Here is a 22696-nt window from a genome sequence, read left to right as displayed (position 1 = left end):
CAAAAAAAGTAAACATTGCCAACGTTTCACAGTGTTTGTTCCCTGTCCATTCATACCGCCCAGCGCACACACGGATTGACACGCCACGTAGATGGAGCGTCGTCTGTTCGATGTTCACGACAGCAGACGGTGATGTATAGGTGTAAAGGTGCGCACGAAGCCGCGGAGCAACGCGTTGTATCGGAGTCTTGGGCGTCCATAACGCTGCACGGCTTCGGCAAGAAATATACGGCAGTATGTTTTACACGCTCGACTTACACGCTATAGGTTAGTCCCAAGGTCCCCGTCCCATCAGTCGCTTTTAGGCCTTTTCTTCCAGGGATCTCCGCGCCAGGAAACAGCGTCCGTTCCGCGCAACGTCAGCCAAACGCCGCCCGCGTTCGTCGCCGCTACTATCGCCGTTCTGCAGCGGCGACGCACAGACGCACGCGCGCAAGCGAGGAAGGGCACGTAACGTCGGCCTGCCTTAATAGAGAACCACGCGCCCCGCCGTGGCGCTGGCAGGATGAGATGACATTCGACCGTCCGAGAAAGAGCGAAGCGTTCGGGACGCTCTGTCGTTCGTCGGCCTGTGCATACTACCGACAGGGGGGACAAAGAAGAGGGAGGAGACGGCTACGTCTAACGTGGCGGCAGCGGCCACCGCCCGAGCGCCGAAGCAGACGGAAACTTGATTGCGAAGAAACGGGGGAGCCAGGGAAAATCTCATTTCGGACGGCGGTGCGCGTACGCTAAGGAGATGGCGGCGCTGCGCCGACCGGCAACGGACGACGACGACATGCTCCGGGAGCTGTTGCTGCTCGTGTTGCTCGAATGGCGGCTCGCCCTCGGCTGTTTCCACAGGATAACCCGACCGCCTCGGCCGGAGCGGTGCATCAAACTGAAACTAATTACCGAGCGTAGCGAGAGACGTGCAGACGACGAAGACGGACAGGAACAGACGAACAAGGCTCGCGTATATTGGGCGGTGCTGTTTGCCAACGCTAAGTTTGATTGAGAGGATTGAACGTATATGCCGCGGGAATTACACACGCTTGGTTGTAGAGCGAACGACAAGCCGTGGCGTCCCTCCGAGTTCGTCGCTGTTTACACTGCGCCGTCCTTCACCTGAGCAGGTTTGACGAAGAAGCCCCAAATGTGGGCGCGCTCATCCACGTTCGTCTCTAACCCGGAACAAGCAGAGTTGCCTGTGCCTGTTCGCCGCCGGCATGCAGCTATACAGGTTGAAGACAAGAGTGCGCAGCTTGCATAAAAAAAAAGAAAATCAGTCACTTTAGTATTCGTCACTTTAGTCACTTTCGCCTTCACCCTCAAAGAGGGTGAAGGCGAAAGCCTCAAGAGACATCCATTAAATTAATTGACATTCTCATTCAAATGCGTTTTTACTTTTTATTGCTTGTTTTCTCCCACTAAAGGTCGTAGGTTCGAGTGACTTAATTAAAGCTACCTTAACACTGTATTAAGCAACGTCGCCCTAGTTAAACCAGAGGTCGTGAGTTCGAGTGCATTAATTAACTCTATATTAGTTAACCGTGTTTAATTAACTTCGCCCTCATTCGCACCAAAGGTCGTGGGTTGGATACCCACCAAAGGTCGAGGGTTCGACTCCCACCACAGGTCGTGGGTTTGAGTGCCCACGAAGAAGAAGTAGTTGTGTAGGCAGCACCCAAGGGCACGGTAACCTTGGTATGATGTCAATTTTGACGTTTTGTATAGTACCACTATAATACTTTTTAAATAACGAGAAGAGCCGCGCAGAGTTTTATGTTTGGTTACTTTTTGTTAACTCTGAAGGTAGCATCGACGGTACCAAGACTTGTAGGGACGGTAATACACGTCAGCATTCAGCGTCATGCTATACACGCTGGAATATGACACCTGGACTTGCTGAAATCCATTGTTGGCACATATAAATTTTACGCCAGAACGATGAAAAATATAGGCCTCACATTACTTGGGGATTGAAATTAGCATTGTTTAGGACAAACTATAATCGTTTAACGGAAAGAGTGCGGGTTATCTATAGACCGCTTACAGCTTCGCTGCATGGGCGCTGCCATCTTTCAACACGTGACCGCGCCGCCATTGAGCGCCTTCTGGCTACCCTTTCCCGATAGCGGACGACGTGCTCAGTATAAACTCAGCAAAGTTCTGCTTTCGCTTTCTGGCTCAATCATTATTCGACAAAAATGCAGAGCTTTCAAACGAAGGCGCATATGAACGTTCTACCGCTGCACACTAAGCCTAATTTCGCGCCGATGCGTGCAGTGAGCGCGAGCACACGCCTCCAAGTCGGCGCACGTGCAAGCAACGATGAAGCAATGCCCGCGCGAAGTTCCTCTGCGTTGGATGGATGTATGGATGTTATGATCGTCCCCTTTAGGAACAGGGCGGTGGGTTACGCCACCAAGCTCTTGCTATTATACTGTCTAATGTCCTCCCTAGTTTAAACAAGAAAAATTAACACTATGAATTCCCACAACCAAATTTTCTTATCCCCTATTGCGAACTTTGTTTTTGTACGTCTCCGTTTTTTGTCGTTTCCCTACTTTTCTTCCACCAATCGTCCAATCGCCTCTTACTAATCCCTATTGCGGACATGTTTACTTTTCCACTGCTCTCGCTGAACCCAAGGGCTTCAAGGCGGCCAGTGCTGCCTAAATCGACCGCTGGGCAGACCCCTTCACATTCCAATAAAACATGCTCCGTAGTTTCCCTAGCTTTACCGCAGCCAAGCACATGCTTCTTCTTCCTTTTTATATCTCGCTTTATGGGTGCGTGTTCTAAGGCATCCCGATCTCGCTTCGAAAAGTAATCAGCTTACCTTTGAGTTATCATAAAGTGTTTCTTTCCTGATTTCGTTTTTTCCTCTTAAGTAGTTACTCATGGCAGGTTTCTTTTCCATTTCCGCCACCCATGAGATTATTTCAGCCGCTCTGACTTTCTGCTTGACGTTCTTTGTTGCTGTGCTGCCCACCCTACAGGCCGCATACTTGCTGGTAAGCTTCCTAGTTATTTTCCTCCACTGTGAATCAATGTTTTTCATGTACAGATACCTCAACACTCTTCCAGCCTATTTACTTTCTTCCATATTCCTCAGTCGTTCTTCATACTCAATTTTACTGCGAACTTCCCGAATTTCAAAACTAGTCCAGCCCATATCACCCTGCACAGCTTCATTCGTAATCTTTCCGCGAGCGCCCAATGAGAGGCGTCCCACTGACCTTTGGTTCCTATCGAGTCATGATTGTACCCCTGATTTAAAGCAAACAACCACATTTCCAAAAGTAAGTCCTGGAATCATTACACCTTTTCAGATACCTCGGAGCACCTTGTACCTTATTCTGTCCCCATAGCGCCTTGTGCTTCATTATGGCTGCATTTCTCCTGCCCCTCACTGTTATTGTTTTTTCCTATGTTTCCATATATCTATTGCCTTCGTTTATCCATATACCAAGGTATTTATATTCTCTTACCCGAGGTATTTCTTGGCCCTGTATTGCCACTGTCTGTTCACTGTTTTCATTGAATACCATAACACCTGATTTTCTAACACTAAATTTCAAACCTAAATTTTTGCCTTCCTGTCCAAAAATATTAGCCAGACGTTGCAAATAATTTTGCTTGTGAGCTAGCAACATAATGTCGTCCGCATAAAATAAACCTGGAAGCCTGTTTGTACGAGAGATTAAAGCCGATATTACTTCCTTCTAGCGCCTTATCCATCCTCACATCATGTACGTCATAAACAGCAGTGGGGATAAAGGGCACCCCTGCCTCAGTCCCTTGTTGATACCAACTTTCTCCTTGCTCCTCATCCATTCCCATTCAGCGCAAAGGGTATTTTCTAGTTAAATTTCTCTGAAAAGCTGTAGACAATCGCCACCTAAACCTTCTCCTTCCAGAATATTCCACAAAATGTTTCGGTCTACGTTGTCAAAGGCTCCTGTAATGTCTAAAAAGGCCACATATAACGGTCTGCTTTCTACTTTTGATATTTCGATACACTGAGTAAGAACAAATAAGTTATCACCTAAACGCCTACCTATTCTGAAGCCATACTGAAGTTCTCCCAAAATGCCATTATTCTCTGCCCATGCTTGCAGCTTTAATTTGGTTGCCTGCATTGCTAGCCTGTATATTACCTATGTAATCGTCAACGGTCTATACGAGTGAATTCTATCTTTCTCCCCCTTACCTTTATAAATTAAATTCATTCTACTTTGTCGCCAACTGTCTGGTATTCATCTATCTTTTAAAGTTTTTTCCACTGTTTTCACCAGAGCTTCCTTACTTTTTGGTAATAGTACATTAATCAGCCTAACGGGAACCTCGTCTAGCGCTGTGGCTATGCGCTTAGGAATTTTCTCTTCGGCTTTGTTCCAGTTGAAATTTGTCAGCAACAGCTCCTTTTACATCTGGTTCTCTTTCATGCTCTTTTTTTCTTCACATACAACCTCGTCATTGCTTTGGAAAGATTCGGCTGTTATTTTTCGGATGTAATTTATTGCCGCTTCTCCTTCCAGTCTGTTTTCATCTTCGTCTTGAATATGTTGTTGTATTGTTGTTGACTTCCTGCCTAAAAATTTTATGCGGTTCCAAAATATTCTAGGTGCGGCCTTCTTTTTCTCGCGCATATCTGACAACCAAGGTTCACTTTCAGCTTTTAATTTTACTTGCATTAGCACTTGAACCGTAGACTTTTTCTCCTGGTATACTTCCCCTTTACTGGCTACTTCATCATGCGGCAACTGCACCATCTTTGCCTGCCTGTGCTCTCGGGATGTTTTCTGTCGTTCACCGATAGCTTCCGGTATCTCCCTGTTCCGCCAGCTTTCCGGTTTTTTTTTTTCCTTTACAATGAACATGTTGTTTCTCTTTCCGTATTTCTGTCGTTATTACACTTAAGAGCTCACTATATTCTCACTGTTTATTTGGCCATTTGCCAAATTGTTCTTCGACTTTAGTGACTATATTTGTTATTTGTTCAGCGTTCAAATTTGGACTGGCCATTTTGCACTCCTTACTCTCTTTCTCAACTACATATCCCATTTTGAAAATGATGCGTTTATGGTCATTTACTATGCTGCTATACCCTTCCTCATCAATGACCATTTCTCTCAACTTATCATGAATTCATTCTGTCATCAGACAGTAATCAATGGCTGATCGCCGGTTTCCCACTTCTCACGTGATCTCCCATTCACACTTAGGTCCTGTATTCACGATAACGAGGTTATGTTGCTCACAAAAGTCTAGCATTGACTACCCGTTGTTGTCGGTATAGCCATCTAGATCCTGTGTGTGGGCATTCATGTCACCTAATAGGATAATTTCAGCACCATTCCCGAAACCCTTAATATCAGCGCTTATGCATTCCACTCACTCTTTATTCTTCTCTGTGCAATTATTTCCGGTCCGCAAATACGTAACGCCAAGCCAAGTTTTTTTTCCCACTGATTGTATCTGATAACCAAAGATGCTCCTGACATTGCGAATTCACTCTTTTCCGTTTGGCTACCTGATGGATGAGCATTCCGACTCTCCCTTCTTTTGTTTCCGACTTAGTTCTGTTGCACCCTTCCCAAACAATTCCCAATCACTGGCGGCTCTTCCGAGTCTCTAAGGTGTGTTTCTGCAACCGCATACACCCCTATTTTTTTCTTTATTTAACTGCTCCTCAATCTCTGCTCACTTTTCTTCTGCAGCCCTGCATGTTTACGTAGCCTATTGCATGACGAGCTCTCTTTATTGCTTTCCTCCTTTTTCTGTTATTGACGGCGATGATATATTGAGGTTCCTTTAGGAAACCTTCTTCATTACTGCCCACTCTGGCCTTCTGAGCACTCGTGGGCCCCTTAATAAAGCAACAGCGCGACCAGGAAGCCGCCAGCCCACTTGTCGTGCAAGCCTGTAATTGAAGTGGATCTCGTCTCGTTAAAAACCACCACACCTCCTCACTTCCGTTTTTACTTCGACAACCTCGAAGCCTTTCTCTCGGCTCATTTGCCATATCGCCTCATTAGCAGCCGCTACTGCTATTTGTATGTGACTGTCACGCACAGGCACCTCCGGCACCGTGCACACCACGATCTGCACCTGAGGGGACAGCTCGCGCAAGTCGTTCACCCCCTTCGCCAAGCGTTGGGCTAGTCCTGTCCCTTTCCTGTTTAGGACGTCATTTAGCCCACCTGCTACTATGACAAGAATGCGCACGGGGGCATTTTCCGCGAGCTTTGTTTTTGCTCGCTTCATGACAGAACCCAGCGTCCGCCCCGGAAATGTCCCTACCGCCACTCTTTTATCGCCTTTCACCCTCTCCACAATTGCTTCTGAGCACCCACCCGGGTTGAGTCACCGGCGACAATCACCATTTCACCCACTCCTACCTCTCCCTGCTTCACTTTGTCATTTTCTGCGTGATTCGGACTTGACAAGTGACCCATGCGTTTCTGCTTTTTCCGCGTGGCGGCCTCAAGGTTGGTGCCGCTCCTTGCAGCTAACCCCTCACCACGTTTTACGCATTCCACGTACTGTGCTGGCACTCCCTCTCCGGTCACGTCGGGGGACTGCGTTCCATTGTCATGACCATTCTCGTTCACAATGGCGGCCCTGTTCAGCTTTTCCTCGGCTGCTGCAAGTCTCTTTTCCACTACCTTAAATGCATCACACTCCCTATTTAGCTCATTTTGAGCTCTTCGACTTAATTGACAAGATCTTCCTGGAATGCTTCCATTTTTTCCAGCCTAGCATCGACATCACAGTGAGTGCCGATTGACTCGGTTCCCTCTACATTCTCATCCGTCCCTTCATCTGCCTTGAGGGACTCCCCGCGCACTGCCTGCTTTCGTGCCATGTATTGCCCGGCTTTTTCTAATGCAATCATTCTCGGTAGCAGCAGACGGCTGTACTGTACGTCGTGACTGTACCATGAAAATGTATCTCTCTTGTTTTCCCTGCATTTGGCAACCACTGGTTCTTACGAACATGCGAGAGACTGATAGTCGACGGAGCTGTATAAGCAGCGACAACTACACGAAGGTCTGGCCATTTAGCTACGATGTTGTTGTACCAGCTTATATCGGTCACCGAAACAGCGATCGGGATAAAGGATAGGAGGAGTAATCAATTTTGCCTCCAAACTGCTCTAGGTGTTTCGAGCTTCAACGAAACTGCAGTGCATTAAGGATATTTCGTGCCCAGAATAAGATCTGCAGTTGAACACCTCTTTAATTCGTGCACTTGCCCCAATATATTAAGATATGTTTACGCTGGAGACACTCTCGGTTTATTATGATGGCTGCATGTACATTTCACTGCGGTTACGGCTACGTTCTGGTCCCGACTAGTCGTCTCCTCCTTTTAACAAAAGGCCCACGTTACACCACACGCGAAACATTCGCTACGACAGCGCGGCGACATCAATAGCGTACGAGGGGGAACTCGGCCATTCACAGGTTACTCACGCCTGAACTGTTCATGTCGCATTCATATCGGATCGGCGCTTTAGAGAAAGTTTACACGTCATGGTGCGTATCTTGTCCGCAAACAATAATCGTCATCTATATGTTGTGCACCTTTCCTTTGTTCAACGCTGGGCGCCCGGAACTTCCAAGTCACGAACGGTATGTCCGCTATGATCGTGACACAGCATTCTTGACAAGGAAGTAGCCACGCAGAGTATTCAAGAAAGAAAACGCGAACAAGACATAAGACAACTATTGTTTGGGGACAGGAGACGTCCCAAAGATTGTAAACTTTTTTTGTGTGTGACATTTTTTTCTTTATCTCGTTAACTCAATCAGCAAAACTACCCATTTATCTATGACTGGGCAATAGTTTATTTGCTGTAAGTACTGTCAGCACAAACAAAAGGCAAACTCGCGTTTTACCTTATTGGTAGGGCAGGGTACGACATCATCGCATAATGCCGGAGCATACTTGCTCGGGTGTACAGTGCTACCCTACAGAGTGGATCGAGCAGGCCCATTCGCCTCTTGCGGCGATGCAGGCAATCGGACTTCTAATTGATGTCTCCAGGGAAAGGAGGACGCCGACCAAAAAAGAGATGTCGTTCATCAGTATTAGATGTTTCGACTTCTGTACAAAAAGCCTTGTTAAAAGAACATAAACTGATCGAAACGCTTAGGAGGAACCTTTAGCTTGGGGCCAACTCCGGTGCCACCTATCTGAACGCAGAAATAAAGCCGCATTTCGACTCGGGTCCTGAAATCCTTTACAGAAATCCTAGATTTACAGATCCATCACTAATAGTGAAACATTCCGTGATAACTTGAATTGGTTGCGTGTTAATATTGTATAACGATGTTGCACTTTGCTATTTTTCTGTCATATAATTACTGCTGCCCCCCTTACTCAAAGCTCTTCAATGGCCCTGAAATGTATTGTAAATAAATAAATAAATAAATAAATAAATAAATAAATAAATAAATAAATAAATAAATAAAATATTGGTAATTCTAAAAAAATGAAGCAATAGGAAAGAAGCACGAAGTTTAAGTATCCGCGACTTAGCTGAAAAACAGATATCGCGACTCTGTTATTGCAAACTGCATTTGTGAGAGCATCTAAAGTGCACAAACTTGATATACCAGTGGTGGTCCAGCCTGTTTAGTATTTAGAACGCTTTTTAGGCAGGAAAAATGTCGTTCTGGAGTAGTTCAGCAGCGGCCACACCAGCATTTTGGAGCAGTTCTGGAGCAGGAAAATTTGTCTTTTGGAACACTTGGAGTAGTACAGCAGTAGTCTGTAGCCATTTAGGGAAGACTGCTATTACTGTGCAGTCAATAAGTGCTGCTCAAGAGTGAAGCAAGACGCAAAGCTAACAGCGGCCAGTTAAGCTAGCCTTCCAACGGAAGGTATACCATGCACGGTATGTTACAAGCATATCTGTTTGGGTAGGAAAAGAACTTTATTTTGTAAAGAATTACATAAAATTTTGGAGCCTAACGAGAACAAGGATATGCGCCTGGGCGCAAGACAGACATAAAATTACAAATGAGCTAGGACATTTCGCGCCGTAAGGAACAAGACAAAGAGTGATGGCAAATGTCTCATGTGCATTCCAAATGACAGATGTGCTTTGATATGCTGTACCGCACTAGACGAAATGTGTATTACGCCCAATAACAATGCTAGAAGCTCGACAAGAGACTCTGCCTCTATGAACGGCGATGTCTCCGTGAGGTGTGTCGCAAAGATGGTAATGGCGGTGGAGAACAACGTTCGTGCCATTCCGTACACTGGCTTTCGTTGCGATGCGGTTTGTTGGCATCCCGTGTGTCCTGTGGCCTCTGCGAATAGATACGAGTCGATATGGCGTAAAGCCGTAACTTTTGTCGCTGATACCCGACTGACCCTTCGAAGGACTACCTTTTACTGCCCCCAAGGGCTCATGTTGCCACAGGCACGTCCGAAATAGTTCTAAAGGCCTGCCAGCACAATTGTCACGTGTATCGGTGCTCGTACTGTGACAGGAGGCGGCCGGTGCGCGCGTGTATAATTAAGGAATGCATACTGTGTCCCGTGACAATTGCCGCTTTCTACTCTTGATATGCTTCACCGCAGTACTTCGCGTATGCTTCACCGTTTAACCCTGCTATATCGAGGCGAAGCTAACTTTCGGGAACCGACATTATGCAACGCGTCGTGCTTTTTGAGTTTCGAAGCCATTTGCGAGGATTATAAAGGCGGACTCGGTGCCATTGCTAACAGTGGCGAATTATTTTAATGAAAAACACGGCACCGAACCGCAAGAAGCTTGGTAGCGAACGTCGAAGTAGCTAGGCTTAGCGTTGCTGCGATCTTGGCTATACGGCTGCCAGCGGATCTGCGCGCGTGAACGCCTGTTCGAGGCAGCGAAGTTATCAAAATGGCGGCGGCGTTGGCTTCGATCAATGCCGTTTTGGACCAGCGGTCATGGCGAAAAGTGCGGAGAATAGGACGGCGAACGGCATTTGCATCCGAAATTTCAGACACTGACTCTATGGTGTACCGTGGCGGTGCCGCGAAGGCGCTCGAATGATCGGGCACGTCCGAAAATTCGGGCGTCCGTAAAATAGGTCGTTGAAAGTAGTTGCATAACCCTGCTGAAAACATTACATTGCCGTTGGCACAAATGACACTTGAGTGCATGGACGCAGGCAAGTCGAATTGTAGCAAAATGGTGCAAATAGCGCAGTTGGACCACCACTGAATCTAAATTTACATATAACCGGAAAGTCTTACAACGTTTACGAGGGTGGTGCGAAAGCCCGACTTACAAATTAGCGGTGTAGTTCGGAGCGGTGCGTGGTTTCGACCGCTTTAGATGCGTCATTAAGTGCAATTCACAGAATTGTGAAATCTCTTCTTCATTGTTGAGTTACATAGTTGTACACACGATAGTTGTGTTTTTCTCGAATTTTGCGAGTTTAAGAAATGTTTTTAAATAAATTTGAAATGTTATAAAGAAAGAAGTTTGCTTCAGGCACTGGATATTTACTTCTTGTAAATGCAGCAAACATAAAATGGTGAAGTGGTTGCCTAGAAAAACAACGTCTCCGTTCCCTCGCATTTATATCCGACATGCAAAGTAAGAGCTTCGTCTTACGAGGAAAATTTTGCTGAGGCGAAACTACAATGACGCTTATTCAAATACACGTAAAACGTAGAAATGCATTGCTGATTGAGATAACCCCTGCGCCGATTTTAATGAAATTTGTTGAATTTGTGAGAGAAACCTAAATTTTAGTGACTTTCTGAAATGGAATTTCCATTTAGGGCTTGAATTAGTTTACGAAAATTGCCACAAAATTGGTGAGTTTGAAGATATTTGCGATTTTCAACACTTTTCATAAAATAATGGACGGCCTAAATCAGATATCCACTTCCGTCAGTCATGATTTTTTTTTATGTTTTCCTTCAAATGCTGCAAAACTCGTCAAATGGCTGCCGAGAAAAAACGATTTCTACGTGCCCACGTACTCGGCCTAGCTAGGCCTAGCTAAGGATTCCTCTGCTCGCACTTGCCCCACCCATCGCGTGCCGGCGAAACACGGCAGCCCGGCGGGTGCCTGCGCTGCTCAGCCTGCGGACGCCGCACCTCGACGGCGGGCACGAACGCTCGCGCAGTTAAACTCACTTGGACGTCAAGCAGGCCCAGGTGGTCAAAATTAAAACGTTTACGGCGTGCCTCATAACCAGATCGTGGTTTTGGCTCAGACGACCCCAGAATGCGATTCAGTATAGTAGTCTATATAGACAGAGACTACCGAGATTTATTGTCGCGATACCGAGTTGATTTACTCGGCCATTACGGAAGCCTTGCCTCAGTCAATCTCATCATTAGGAGCTCGCCCGTGTTCCGCGGCGTATTATTCTTTTTAACATCATTAACCTGTTATGTCAGGCGCCCTTCAATATTGCCGCATCCGTGGTGATAATGTAGCCGCCACTTGCGAAGGGCATTGTGTATACCACGCCAGGAAACATTTCTTTCTTGAGCTTTTTTACGTGTACCAGGTTTACCTGTTTCCCGTCTACATCTTACCAACCACTCCTTCTTGGCCGGCGTTCTGTTCTTCTTTTCAATTTTTATTTACTTCTGTCACGAAAGAAACGGCAAGCACGTGCACATTGAAGTTTATCCCTATAATGCCCAACCTATCGCGTACGCTAGGCTGAGTTTGATACCTCAAAAATTCTGACTTAAGCGAGGCAGACTTGGCGCATAACCGACAGCAGCGTTTTTGATACGGTGGAGTGAGCTTGTCCCTGCTCCTTGGTTCTAGGCGGCTCAGCAAACCAATCACTAATTAATTACCTACTATATATTAAAGGGACTTTAAGTAAAAAAAAAAAGAAAAGTAAAAAACCCATTGTTCTTTTTTTTATGTGTGGGCAATCGTACTCCCCGTGGCCAGAAATAAAAGCGAACAAGTAGTTCTAATTTCTTCTCGATAAAAACTGCAGTGTTTGGCCGTTACAGGGTGCGGTAATTAGGCGCTGACAGATAACAGGAACCACTGTCAACGCATAAAAAATACCGACTTTCCCTGACAACATTTGACGAAACCACGAAGTGGACACCCGTTATGCGAAAGCCACCAACGAGACGGGTGTCGTGCCAGTCTACAAGTTGGTGTCTGGTCGTGCAGCACCCGATAGTAAAAACACGCCGACCTCAAACAGAATTGCGACACCCGTATATTTATTCCTAATTGCCGTAATTGTACATTATTAAAACCAGAAACGCACCACAGTCCTCTCTGGACAGACGAGCCTTTGTCACGGCAAATGCTTCCGTTTTCGACGCAAAATCTGGTGCTTGTTCCGCACGTTTTGTTTCTCACAAAGACGGCTTCGTGCGCCGAGAGGTTAACGACCGCGATGCGGTTCTTCATCCGCAAGTCTATATATGCCAGGTGCGCGTTTTTTTTTTTAGAAGGTACAAAATTTTTAAATATTGCTCATGGTAGATAGCACAATTCTAGCCCCCGATTTAGAATACTCGGTGAGGCGGCCATTACTTCTACGAGAAATCAAAGTGCCTAATTAATAATTAAAGTAATTACCCCAACTAGCTTGTTATTTAATTATATTACGGCACATATTTAAGCCTACGAATTATAGCCGGTCAGCTCGCAAAGCTTGGAACGAATTCTCTGGACTGCACCAGTTTCGAGATATTAATTCTCAACGTTTGCGATGAAATGCATTGGTGTTCCAGTTACTATTGTGCTTCAATACAGAAAAGAGCGTTTACTTTAAAAAAAAGTAACTGGAACTCAAATGCATCTCACCGCAAAACATTCAACATTGTTATATCGAAACTGGCGCCATCCAGATAATTCGTTCCTAGTGGATACGCCTTGTGGACTCGCCGGCTATAGAGAGAGAGAGAGAGCAAGTGATAAATGAAACGTAGGGAGGTTAACCAGGACTGAGCCCGGTTGGCTACCATACACTGGGGAAAGGGGACGGAAAGATTAGAAGGAGAGAAAGTCCGCAGGGGCTTTTGATTCGGTCACTCAGTCGTACATTTAAATATGTGCCGTAAAACAATTAAACAAAATAAGGTTATGGTAATTAGGTTCTTTGATTTCTAGCAGGACCAATGGCCGCCTCATCGAGTAATTTAGATAAAGGGTTAGAATTGTGCTATCTGCTACTGATAATGTTTTCTTTTAATTTGGACCTTCTAAAAAATAAGATACATCCAGTATATATATAGTGGTCCAGGAGCGATTTTTGTAACACGCCGTGGTGGCTTAGCGGCTTTGGTGTTGCGCTGCTAAGCACGAGGTTGCGAAATCGACTTCCGGCCGCGGCGGCTGCATGAATTTCCATGGGGGCGAAATGCAAAAAACGCCCGAAGATCCCCCGGTGGTCAAAATTAATCCGGAGTCCCCCACTACAGCGTGCCATAATCAAATCGTGGTTTTGGCACGTAGAACGCCAGAATTCATTCATTCACCTTGAGAGCGGTGCTTCCTTATCACTGTACTCCGGCCCCTGTACCGCCCGCACAGGTCAGCTTGGGTGTTTGGAAACTCTGTAGTGCTCGAACATTGGGAGGCCAGTATTGCCATTTTAGTGACTTCGAGGTTAGAAAAGTTGCTTCGAAAATTACTTTCTACCACGCAATTTATAATTCAAAAACTACGGGTAAAAACCCACATTTGCTGTACGGAGCATGATCTCTGTGATAACGATGAAAGCTACGGCTGCCACCGCCATATATATATATATATATACATATATATATATATATATATATATATATATATATATATATATATATATATATATATATATATATATATATATATATATATATATATGGAAAACCGATGTGCAAGGTCTTTACCGCTGCGGATTGCGCAGTTATCGCTATTAGTATACGTCCGAGTGGAGAACGTTTGAAACCGAAGCAGTAAACTTAATTTACATAAACTAACTGCAACAAGATGTTTGATGAGATTTAAAACGCAGTTAAAGCATAATCAGAGAGATCGACAGTTAAGACGTACATATCGGAGCGGCCAGACTCGTTCAGACGAAAATGCACACATCGCTTCTGTCTCTCATGGATTTTAGACAAATCGACACAGCTTTCAGGGGGATAAAGAGGGCGAAATTATAGTGTTTAACACACATCAAGATTACGCCGTCGCAATCGGCTAGTTAACAAGAGCTACAAAACTATGCGGAATAATGTGGCCCAAGTTTCTTAAAATCACGTTAGCCGTTTTTCTTAATGGTCGTGTATTTATAACGTTGCGATATGAAGGTGCACGAAAGATATCAGATTTATTAGCCATTTAGCCATTTTTACGTATATTAGTATAATAAAAGCCATATATAAAACTTGCCGGTAAACTTACTTGTATAGTCCTCCCCTACACCGACGCTATAGACAAATGAGGAAAGCTTCGGTAAATGATTCGTGCCATCTTAGCTTATATTACAATGCTCCAAAACGACTACGTTATCTAAAACTCACTCGACGGTTCTAGCGACAATATTAGCGACTTTCAAACAAAATTTAGCGAACATTCACCAACTTTCTGGCCTCAGTGACACCCGCCAAGGAAGTACGGCAATACTGTGGGAGACTGACCGAGCGCCTGACTGACAAGGAAATGACAGGGCTTAATGTCCCAAAGTACAACACGGACTGCGACACACGCCGTAACGGAAGGCCTCCAATTAATTTTGACCACGTTAGGTTGTTTTAGAACGTGCACCTAAATATAAGTAAACGATCACTTGTTGATTTTTATTATTTGTGTTAGTGAAAAGAACAAAAAGACATGGACAAATATGCTGGCCGCAACGCAATTGTTCAGCCGGCGGTTGATACTTTTTGCACTCCGCTCCCAATGAAATGCGGCCACCGTTGCAGGGAGTCGAATCCACGACTCGGCAGCAGAGCGAGACACAGCCACCGAGACGTGGCCGGAACGCATGGCCGCAGCCTCCGAAGTCCAAAAGGTGCCGGACCTGTCGAGGGAACGCGAACCGCGCGCCGCTTCCGCCCACGGCGCTGCACAGCGCAGTGGTACGCGGCTCGGTTGCGAGGCGGGCCGTCGAACTGCTCGCCGGCCACAACAGAGGTCGATCGACACACTCAGCGGTCACTCATGTAACGCTATTATTCTCTCCGACGTTTGTCGCTCATGTGTCATGTGTGTCATATACGCACTTTGTCGACGGCTGTGCCGGTGATGTCCCTGGCTTCGAGAGTGCCTGGTTGCTCGAGGTAAGCAATGCGCATGCGCGCGGCTGCGCCAGCATCGGCCGACAGTTTCTGTTTCACGATCTGCAAATGAGCAAGTCAAGCACACAACACACACAGACAAAAGAAACGCTTGCTTCAATTCCACTCTCCTCTCCCTCACTTTTTCTTTTTCACACAAACACGCTTGAGATCATGTGCTCGCCTCGAGCTTGTGAGCTGTATCCTCCTGCCAAGAGTAAAAAATGCTTATGACGTCACAATCGCTGAATGTGGCTTAACGCTTGTAACACTTGATTGTTCTTGTTTCGGACGACTCTCAAAAATTTTTTTAAAAAGTATTATTATGGGACTGTTTACGTTGCTGTAAACACGTTCACGCCGGCAAATAAGTGAAATCCAGCCATTCGTCATCAGAAGCTGTCACAAGCGAGCTGATTTCAATGTCCATGCGTTTTCAGTAACTACTGCGTCTAAGGCTAGTAGAAGGCATTCAGCTTTGCTGAAGCCGTCTCTTGACACTAGGCGGATACTAAAGTCGTCAAATTTCTCTTCGTTTTGAAAGTAACCATCTTACATATCCTTGCTGCATCGTTCAACTATGTTACGCACATCATTCACGGAAGTCCCGCACATGGCAACAATCCCGCAACAACGACGCCCCCTGAACTTTTGAGTGAAATCAAGGAAGCGGACGTACGCCCGCTGTCGCCCGGGGATCCCCCGATCTCCGAGGCTCGCGTTTAGCTTTCGCGTCACACACTGGCGAAAACGCCGCCAATACGGACCTTTAAAAAAAACTGGGCCTGCAGGAGTAGCACGTGAGGAACCGCGTGCCACCTAGCCACATTTCTGTCGCTTTCTTGCTATGTCAGGATGAGTCAACAAATACAAGTTAGGAAAGATGCTGAAAAGTAGCACGCCACAAATGCGGCAAGTTTTGCAGTGTTATAATTTGGCAGGGAATAAAATAAACAGCTCATAGAATACCGAAACAGCACATGATCTCAACCATGGTTCACTCAAGACTCTTTGTACAGAAATTGAATTTATTCGTCGTCTCGGTTCCTCTTGCGGTGATGTCATGACGTCACATCCTGTTTCTACATCGAGAGGAAAGTTTTAAGCTGACAACTAAAGCCTAAAATAACGACAGGTGGGTACGCTAGAGAGCTAGGCTACGGGCAAAGCGTGTCCAGAGCTACAGCGGTGACCGCTGCAAGGCGTCGCAAGAACTGCGGATAGAGACATACAACTGCACACGCATCCGACCACATTGGTCTATGAGCTAAATGCACAAACAAAAGAAACACAAAGAACAAACAATGTAGCTATGCACCAAGAAGTGCTACATCACGGCAAGGCTTGGCTACAGCAAAGAAAGGGACATCGCAGCAGCAAGGCCAAAACACTATGGACAGATGAACGACGGTGTCGCGCGTGTGTGTATGACTAGTAGGGTGGTGTGAGGCAGCCATGATGACCCAACAAGTTCCGCAGGCACTAGTAACCCGTTACATTCTTGCGGTGATGGTAAAACGTGTCAGCAAACCAAAAACCACATACAAAAAAAAAGAATACGCAGAAAGGCCGAGACACACTGTGCAGATTTCATGCATCATCATAACAATCATGATCATCATCATCATCATCAAACCACGACTGCGTACGCCGCCAACGCGTGGTAGCGAGTTTTAGTGTCACGTCTGCGCCAGTGGCGCACACTAGAGTGTTAGCGAACCACGCAGAAAAGCCAGAACACAGCCAAGACCACAGAACCCCACGCGCGTTAGCAAACATGCTCATACCGCATTACTATATATCGAGTTCTTTTCCATCGTTTGATGTCTCCTCTATAGCCCAGAATTCACCATTAAGCATGCCTATAACAGCAGCAATGTCCTGTTGCAGCAACGAAAGCTAACAAGCCGTCTGGCTGCTATTATGCCTCAGCGTTCGATATCACGCGACAGCACATCGCTGTCCCGCGACAGCACATAAAGTAATCGATCGTGCTATGCAGGCAAACAAAGTCACCCAACGCGACCGTGTGCGCACCACAAGCGTAGCCATCGAACATTCCAAAGGCTACGATGAAGCGATCAGGACGCTCGAAACACACGACGTGAAACGCGCTCTCCGTTGGCTCGCTTGAGTCATGCCCACACATAGTAGAAAGGTTGTCATTATTTTTTTTTCCATTCAACATCAAAAACCAAACCGAATGCTGAGACACTAATGAAAGCGAGTGCAAGGTATTCTCCTGCTCCGTACACGTTCTAACTTTGCACTCAAACTTGAGTTGAGGTGCTCACGGCAATGGAAGCACTCCTCTACTTGCTCTCTTTGAAACGACTCGTCTGTGCTAACGCCTTTGATTGAGCGGCGCATTCGACGCCACCTCAAGGATGCAAATACTTTACTGCGAAAGGAAGCCCACGTTAGAGGCTACAAGCTTCCAAATTTACTTTAGTCGTCAGCTCCGAAGCGCGAATGCATACAGGACGAACGGAGGGGCCAAACAAAGCCCTAACTTGCTTCGTTTAAACGAAGTAATTACGCTCACATGTAACTGAGGGCCCCATAATAGCGACTCTAGCTACCAACAATTGTGACTTAATTACGAAACTGAATCTCAAGGTTCCCTTCACCGCAGACGAAAGTGTCGCTAAGCGGTTCCGTTACACTTTAAAATTAATTTACCTTTTCATTATTTAACACTCAACGCCACTCGCTGCTTTCTTTTCAGAAAGGAAATGCACGCAACGCGGATGATGGTTGTTGTTTGGGCACCAGATTAACCAAAATAGGTGCACATTTTTTTTCTAAAAAGCGCACTTCTTGCAATGACACGCGCGTTTTAGCGACGCGAAGTTTCTCGTGCTGCCTTCGATGACTGCACGTCTTTCATTTTGACGGTGGAAACAAATTGTATAGCTTGAGGCGTAATGCACACGCACGAAAATAAAAACAAAGAGAAATAATAAAGGAGAAAGTGCAGAGAAACGAGCAGGGCCAGCTTGTCGCCAAGGGCTTGCGAATGTTTCTGGAGTGCAATAATGTTCGGCTGAGCGTGAATACCGCGGTTCGCCATATATCTTTCGCAGACACGGAAGACCAAGTCTAGAAATATTAACGAATTCAAGCGAAGAACAGACGCGCCTTTGACGACCCGCCACAGTTTACGTAAAATAAAATAAGTTCTCCGCCACTGTTTTGCGCCTCGCCTGAATAAGCTGCGCTCGAGAATTTTGCTTTTTGGTAACGGAATTTCACCGCAAGCGGTGCATCATAGTGCGGCCTCATCTAATCAGGCGTACGTTTACGAAAACTGGTCGTGGTTCATCGCCCGAAACAGCTAATCAGGATCGCCCAGGATGTTGCAGACAAAGCAATATTTTATCGCAGCACGTTACTCCGTACAAACAGCTTTACCAATAGGCGGTTGATCGGCTGGCGTCGAGGTCTATCCCGAGTTTCTGCCAAGGCGAAAAAGAAAGAAAAAGAATGCATAGCGAGAAATAGTGCTAACTGGCGTTCATCTTGTAATGCGCCGGGCACACTACTGAACAAACCCCTGGGCTCGCCAGTGCACGGTCCCCTCTCGAGCAGCCGCCGCCCCTTCGCTCAGAGGCCCGAGCACGCTCGTCCGTAGCGACGCCCTGCACGCAACTCGGTTGCGCGAGAGAGCACCGCCACGAAAACGGCCGACCAGACAAAGCCGTTCGCTTCCAAGAAACAAACCGCGTGCGGCTACCTGGCTCAACACGAAAGCGACGGCAGTGAAAGAGGGAAACGCCGCATCACCAAAAGCACATCCAGCGCTGCGTTAGTGCGATGCTAGAGCGTCGGAAATCGTTTTGAAGACAAGCAAACACGGCGAGACAGAAAACAAGAAATGAAATGTTTTGCCTAAGCCAAGGCGAGAAATTCGTAGGCTGCCTAAAAGCTGCGCGCATTGAATGGACGACTGGAAATTATTGAGCAAGAATTAGTTGGCCCGTTCAGGAACTGGTGGCTCAGCGCAACGATCGCGGCTTTCGTGCAGCAGAATCAGAGACGCCGCTTCTCTCCCGACGCTCGCTTATGTCCCCTTATATTCGAACTGCAACGAATATTCCACAGTTTAGAATAGTGGTTTCTCGAATCGAGTACCAGTAAACTAGGAAGGACTATTCGATTCCTATACCCGAATTTCGAACATTCCCGCACAAAAAAACAACAACAACAACAACAAAGAAAGGCAAAGCGATGCATTGTGCTACAGATATGCGCCGTATCAGTTACAGACTGGGAATGTAAGCGCAATAGTAACTTCAACGACAATACCGCAGTGCGTCGAAGATTTATAGGACAAATAACGCTTCCACGCGCACCGTTTCTTTCTTTCTTTTTCTTCCTGGATACGCTCACTATGTGCTCGAGGCACTCGACGCTGTTGCTGACGCTTCGAGTTTCCCGGAACACGAGGTGCGAATCGCGCTATGGCCGCCCGACTCTATAATAAAGCTGGAGTGATTGATTAAGTCCGAAAACGTCCGAGAGCTGCGGCGTCAAGAAGGACGCCGAGAGAGAAACGATAATGGACAAAGTGAGAGCGTGCGGGCTCAATATCGCACCCGTCGTGCGCGGGCATCTGTCTTCTTTCAAGCATACGCTGCCAAGCCGAACTTTTTTTTAAAAACGAGAAAAGAGGAACGAGCTCGCGATTACGCAGTCTGCAAAGTAGACTCAAGTGTGAGGTGAAAATGAAAAAGGCGCAAATACAACTGAAAAAAAAGGACAAGGAAAAATAAACGGAAGTTACAGGCTAAGAGGGCGCTTCGCAAGCTGTGAAGACCCAAAAAATCTAAATGAAATACGCCAATTCCCCCTTAATAAAAATACCAATAATAAAAAGACCATCACGAAATTCGAGAATACACGACAGTCCTTCCAGAACGCGGCGCAGCACGAACATGGCACCCGAGTGTGCCTGAGAGTCAAGCAAACCGACGACGAAATAAAAAAAAAGAAAAAAAAAACCCTCAGCGTCGCCCCCTGGTGTCGCGTTAAGGAAATGGCGACGCGGTTGCCACCCCAACCTTCTGAACCTACGGTCACTGGAAAGTTTGCTTGGTAAGGAAAACAAAAGGCAATATAATGAAAAAAAAAAATAAAGAAATCGAAGCACGAGGAAGGGTGTAATTTGGTGTCGTTCCAGGTGCGTTCGTCCCAGTATCCACTTGCGATCGCGATGGCCCTCGAAGAAACGGAGTAAGGGCAAATAAGTGGACAGAAGGCGTGAATCATCGCTTCCCGAGCCAAGAAAGCGAAAGAAATAATACTAATACAGCAGACGACACGGAAAGCGAGGCGGGAGAGAACGACATCTCGAGAGCATATCTTGAGGGTGAAAAAATTACATTCGTGATTATTGTGTGAAGAATGCGCGGAAGAGTAGAGGACTCGCTACAAACGGATGCATAGCCGAGTGAAATGGGCCGTAACGCGCTGGAACAAGCCGGAAAACAATAGTATGGCGGTTCTCGAGAGAATCTGCGGTCGCATACGACGCATGCGTAACGGCCGCGGGGGTCGTAGCAGACGACGACGGGAAATCTCGTCTGTGTTTTCTACGTTCTACAAGCTCCATTGCCGTGATGAGCGCCGCGTTCAGAGGTGTTGCAAGAACAGCGCACACTGTCTTAAGCAAGACGTACAGCATTGGGAAAGTGACAGCTCGCGTCGGGCGATCAAAAGACGGAGGGACGTTGAAGCAACGTTCACACATTCCCATACCCTGCAAACTGCCTGGCGTCGGAGAAACAGCCGTTTTCGCGTGCCGTTAAACTTGTGCTGCCTTATGGCATCTGCCAGCAACGCATTTCCATTACGCTATAATAAGCGCATACGGCAGTTACCAGGGGCGGTAATCGACAATAACGGTTCGTTAAATATAGCGTGGAAAGTGCCACGTAGCGGCGCTTAAGTACTCGCAAAAATGTCGTCAGCAATTCTGTAAACGTACTTCCTCGTCGGCGTAAATGTGCCCCGTAACCTGCTTTGGCTATTACAACTAATCAAGATCCACAACGCAAGTTTTTTGGAGCGAATTTCATCCGCTCTAACACGCATCGTGAGACACGCTATATCCACGTGACCTGCACTGAGAAATGCTTCGCAGTAACAAGTGTGCTGATCACCCACGCACTGCGTGGAACTGCGGCTGCGAAGCTTCTTTGTTGGAAATGTTTGCCTTGATGATGCGATGAACTTATGCAGTGTCATATCGGTGTAGATACAAGGTAACACTATGCAAGTGCCCTATTTACGTAAGTGTAGATGCTACGTAGAACAAGGTGCGTCAGCACACGCAGACTAGAATTCGCGCGGCTCGCACGTACGTGATGAAAAGCGCCGTCGAGACTCGGCCCCGATTTCTGCTAATCAGCGGCTTAAAGCGTAGCTCGAACAGCGTCCACGGCAGTGCACGGTTTTGGTCGGAGGAAGCACGCGGTGGCGGCGCATATTGCACGCAGAATGACTTACGGCTGAGCACGCTCCGAAGCGGTGCCGTCGAGTAACGCTCGCCGATTTAGGAGGCACATCTGGCCGCAGAAAACAATTTGAGGGGGGCGGAAATCGCGGTGCGGCGGCGAAATGAGCTGCACTGCCCGTAAGTGGATCGGCCGGAAAGAAGAGGGAAATGCGAGACTACGCGATTCCAGCCGTGGGTACAAAGGGGCGGACACACGAGGCGTGACGTAGAGTGTAGTCAGTGCCCCGTCGCGTGCATGCGTATTGCGGCATCGAGACTATCGGCGACGCGCTTAATTTAGCTCGTCTCCCTTACGGCGGTGAAGCGCCATTCCGCCGCCGCTTTTTCTTAAAGACGACGCGAGGGCTACGGGGGTTTCGGGAAAAGTTAATCGAGCGGAACGGATAACTTTTGAGTACGCGCACCAAACATTACAGATCACTTATCGGTGAAAGTAGGGCGCGTGATTTGACCCATAAGTAACATCCTCGGCCTCTCCATTCTTGATGCGGGCAAATGACGCTTACTTTTTCGAGGACTTTCTTTTTCTGATGTTGTGGCCGGTAAACACAATCACAGCTGCGCAAACAGGCGGCATGAAAGCTGTCACATATATGGATAAGTTTGCAAACACACTGCTGCAGTTCTTGGACGACGCAGAGTTGGAAGCTTTTAGTTAACTTTCTTTTATGCTTTATGCACTACGGCAAATCCTACCGCATGAAAAGAAAGTTTGCGGAATAGACACGTGCTTTGGTGTTTTTTGCAAGCACTAGTGCTGTGCGGTAACACCGACATGCTGTCTTTGCTGTCAGAGTGATGTCAGACCTTTGACGACGCGGGGCCACGTAAAACAGGTTACCCTTAATAGACCACTGTTTCTAAACATGCTGTTTTATCCACTATGATATTGAGAACGATTCATAGATGTCACC

General features: G+C 46.7%; 1 protein-coding gene across 5 annotated transcripts in view; it reads right to left on the bottom strand.

The window, feature by feature from the left end:
* Positions 1–22696, bottom strand: part of LOC135898265 (RNA binding protein fox-1 homolog 3-like) — a 571669-nt gene that overhangs the window by 115909 nt on the left and 433064 nt on the right. For 4 of the 5 annotated variants that reach the window (XM_065427120.2, XM_065427119.2, XM_070524467.1 and 1 more), the window contains one exon: positions 15209–15325. The exons of the other annotated variant lie outside the window; for it this stretch is intronic. In XM_065427120.2, the coding sequence (XP_065283192.1) occupies positions 15209–15325 (117 nt within the window). The remainder of the gene's footprint in view (positions 1–15208; positions 15326–22696) is intronic. 5 annotated transcript variants of the gene reach the window in all.

Source organism: Dermacentor albipictus, chromosome 8 (genome assembly GCF_038994185.2).
Source record: "Dermacentor albipictus isolate Rhodes 1998 colony chromosome 8, USDA_Dalb.pri_finalv2, whole genome shotgun sequence".
NCBI lineage: Eukaryota > Metazoa > Arthropoda > Arachnida > Ixodida > Ixodidae > Dermacentor > Dermacentor albipictus.
This window is presented reverse-complemented; position numbering and strand designations above follow the sequence as displayed.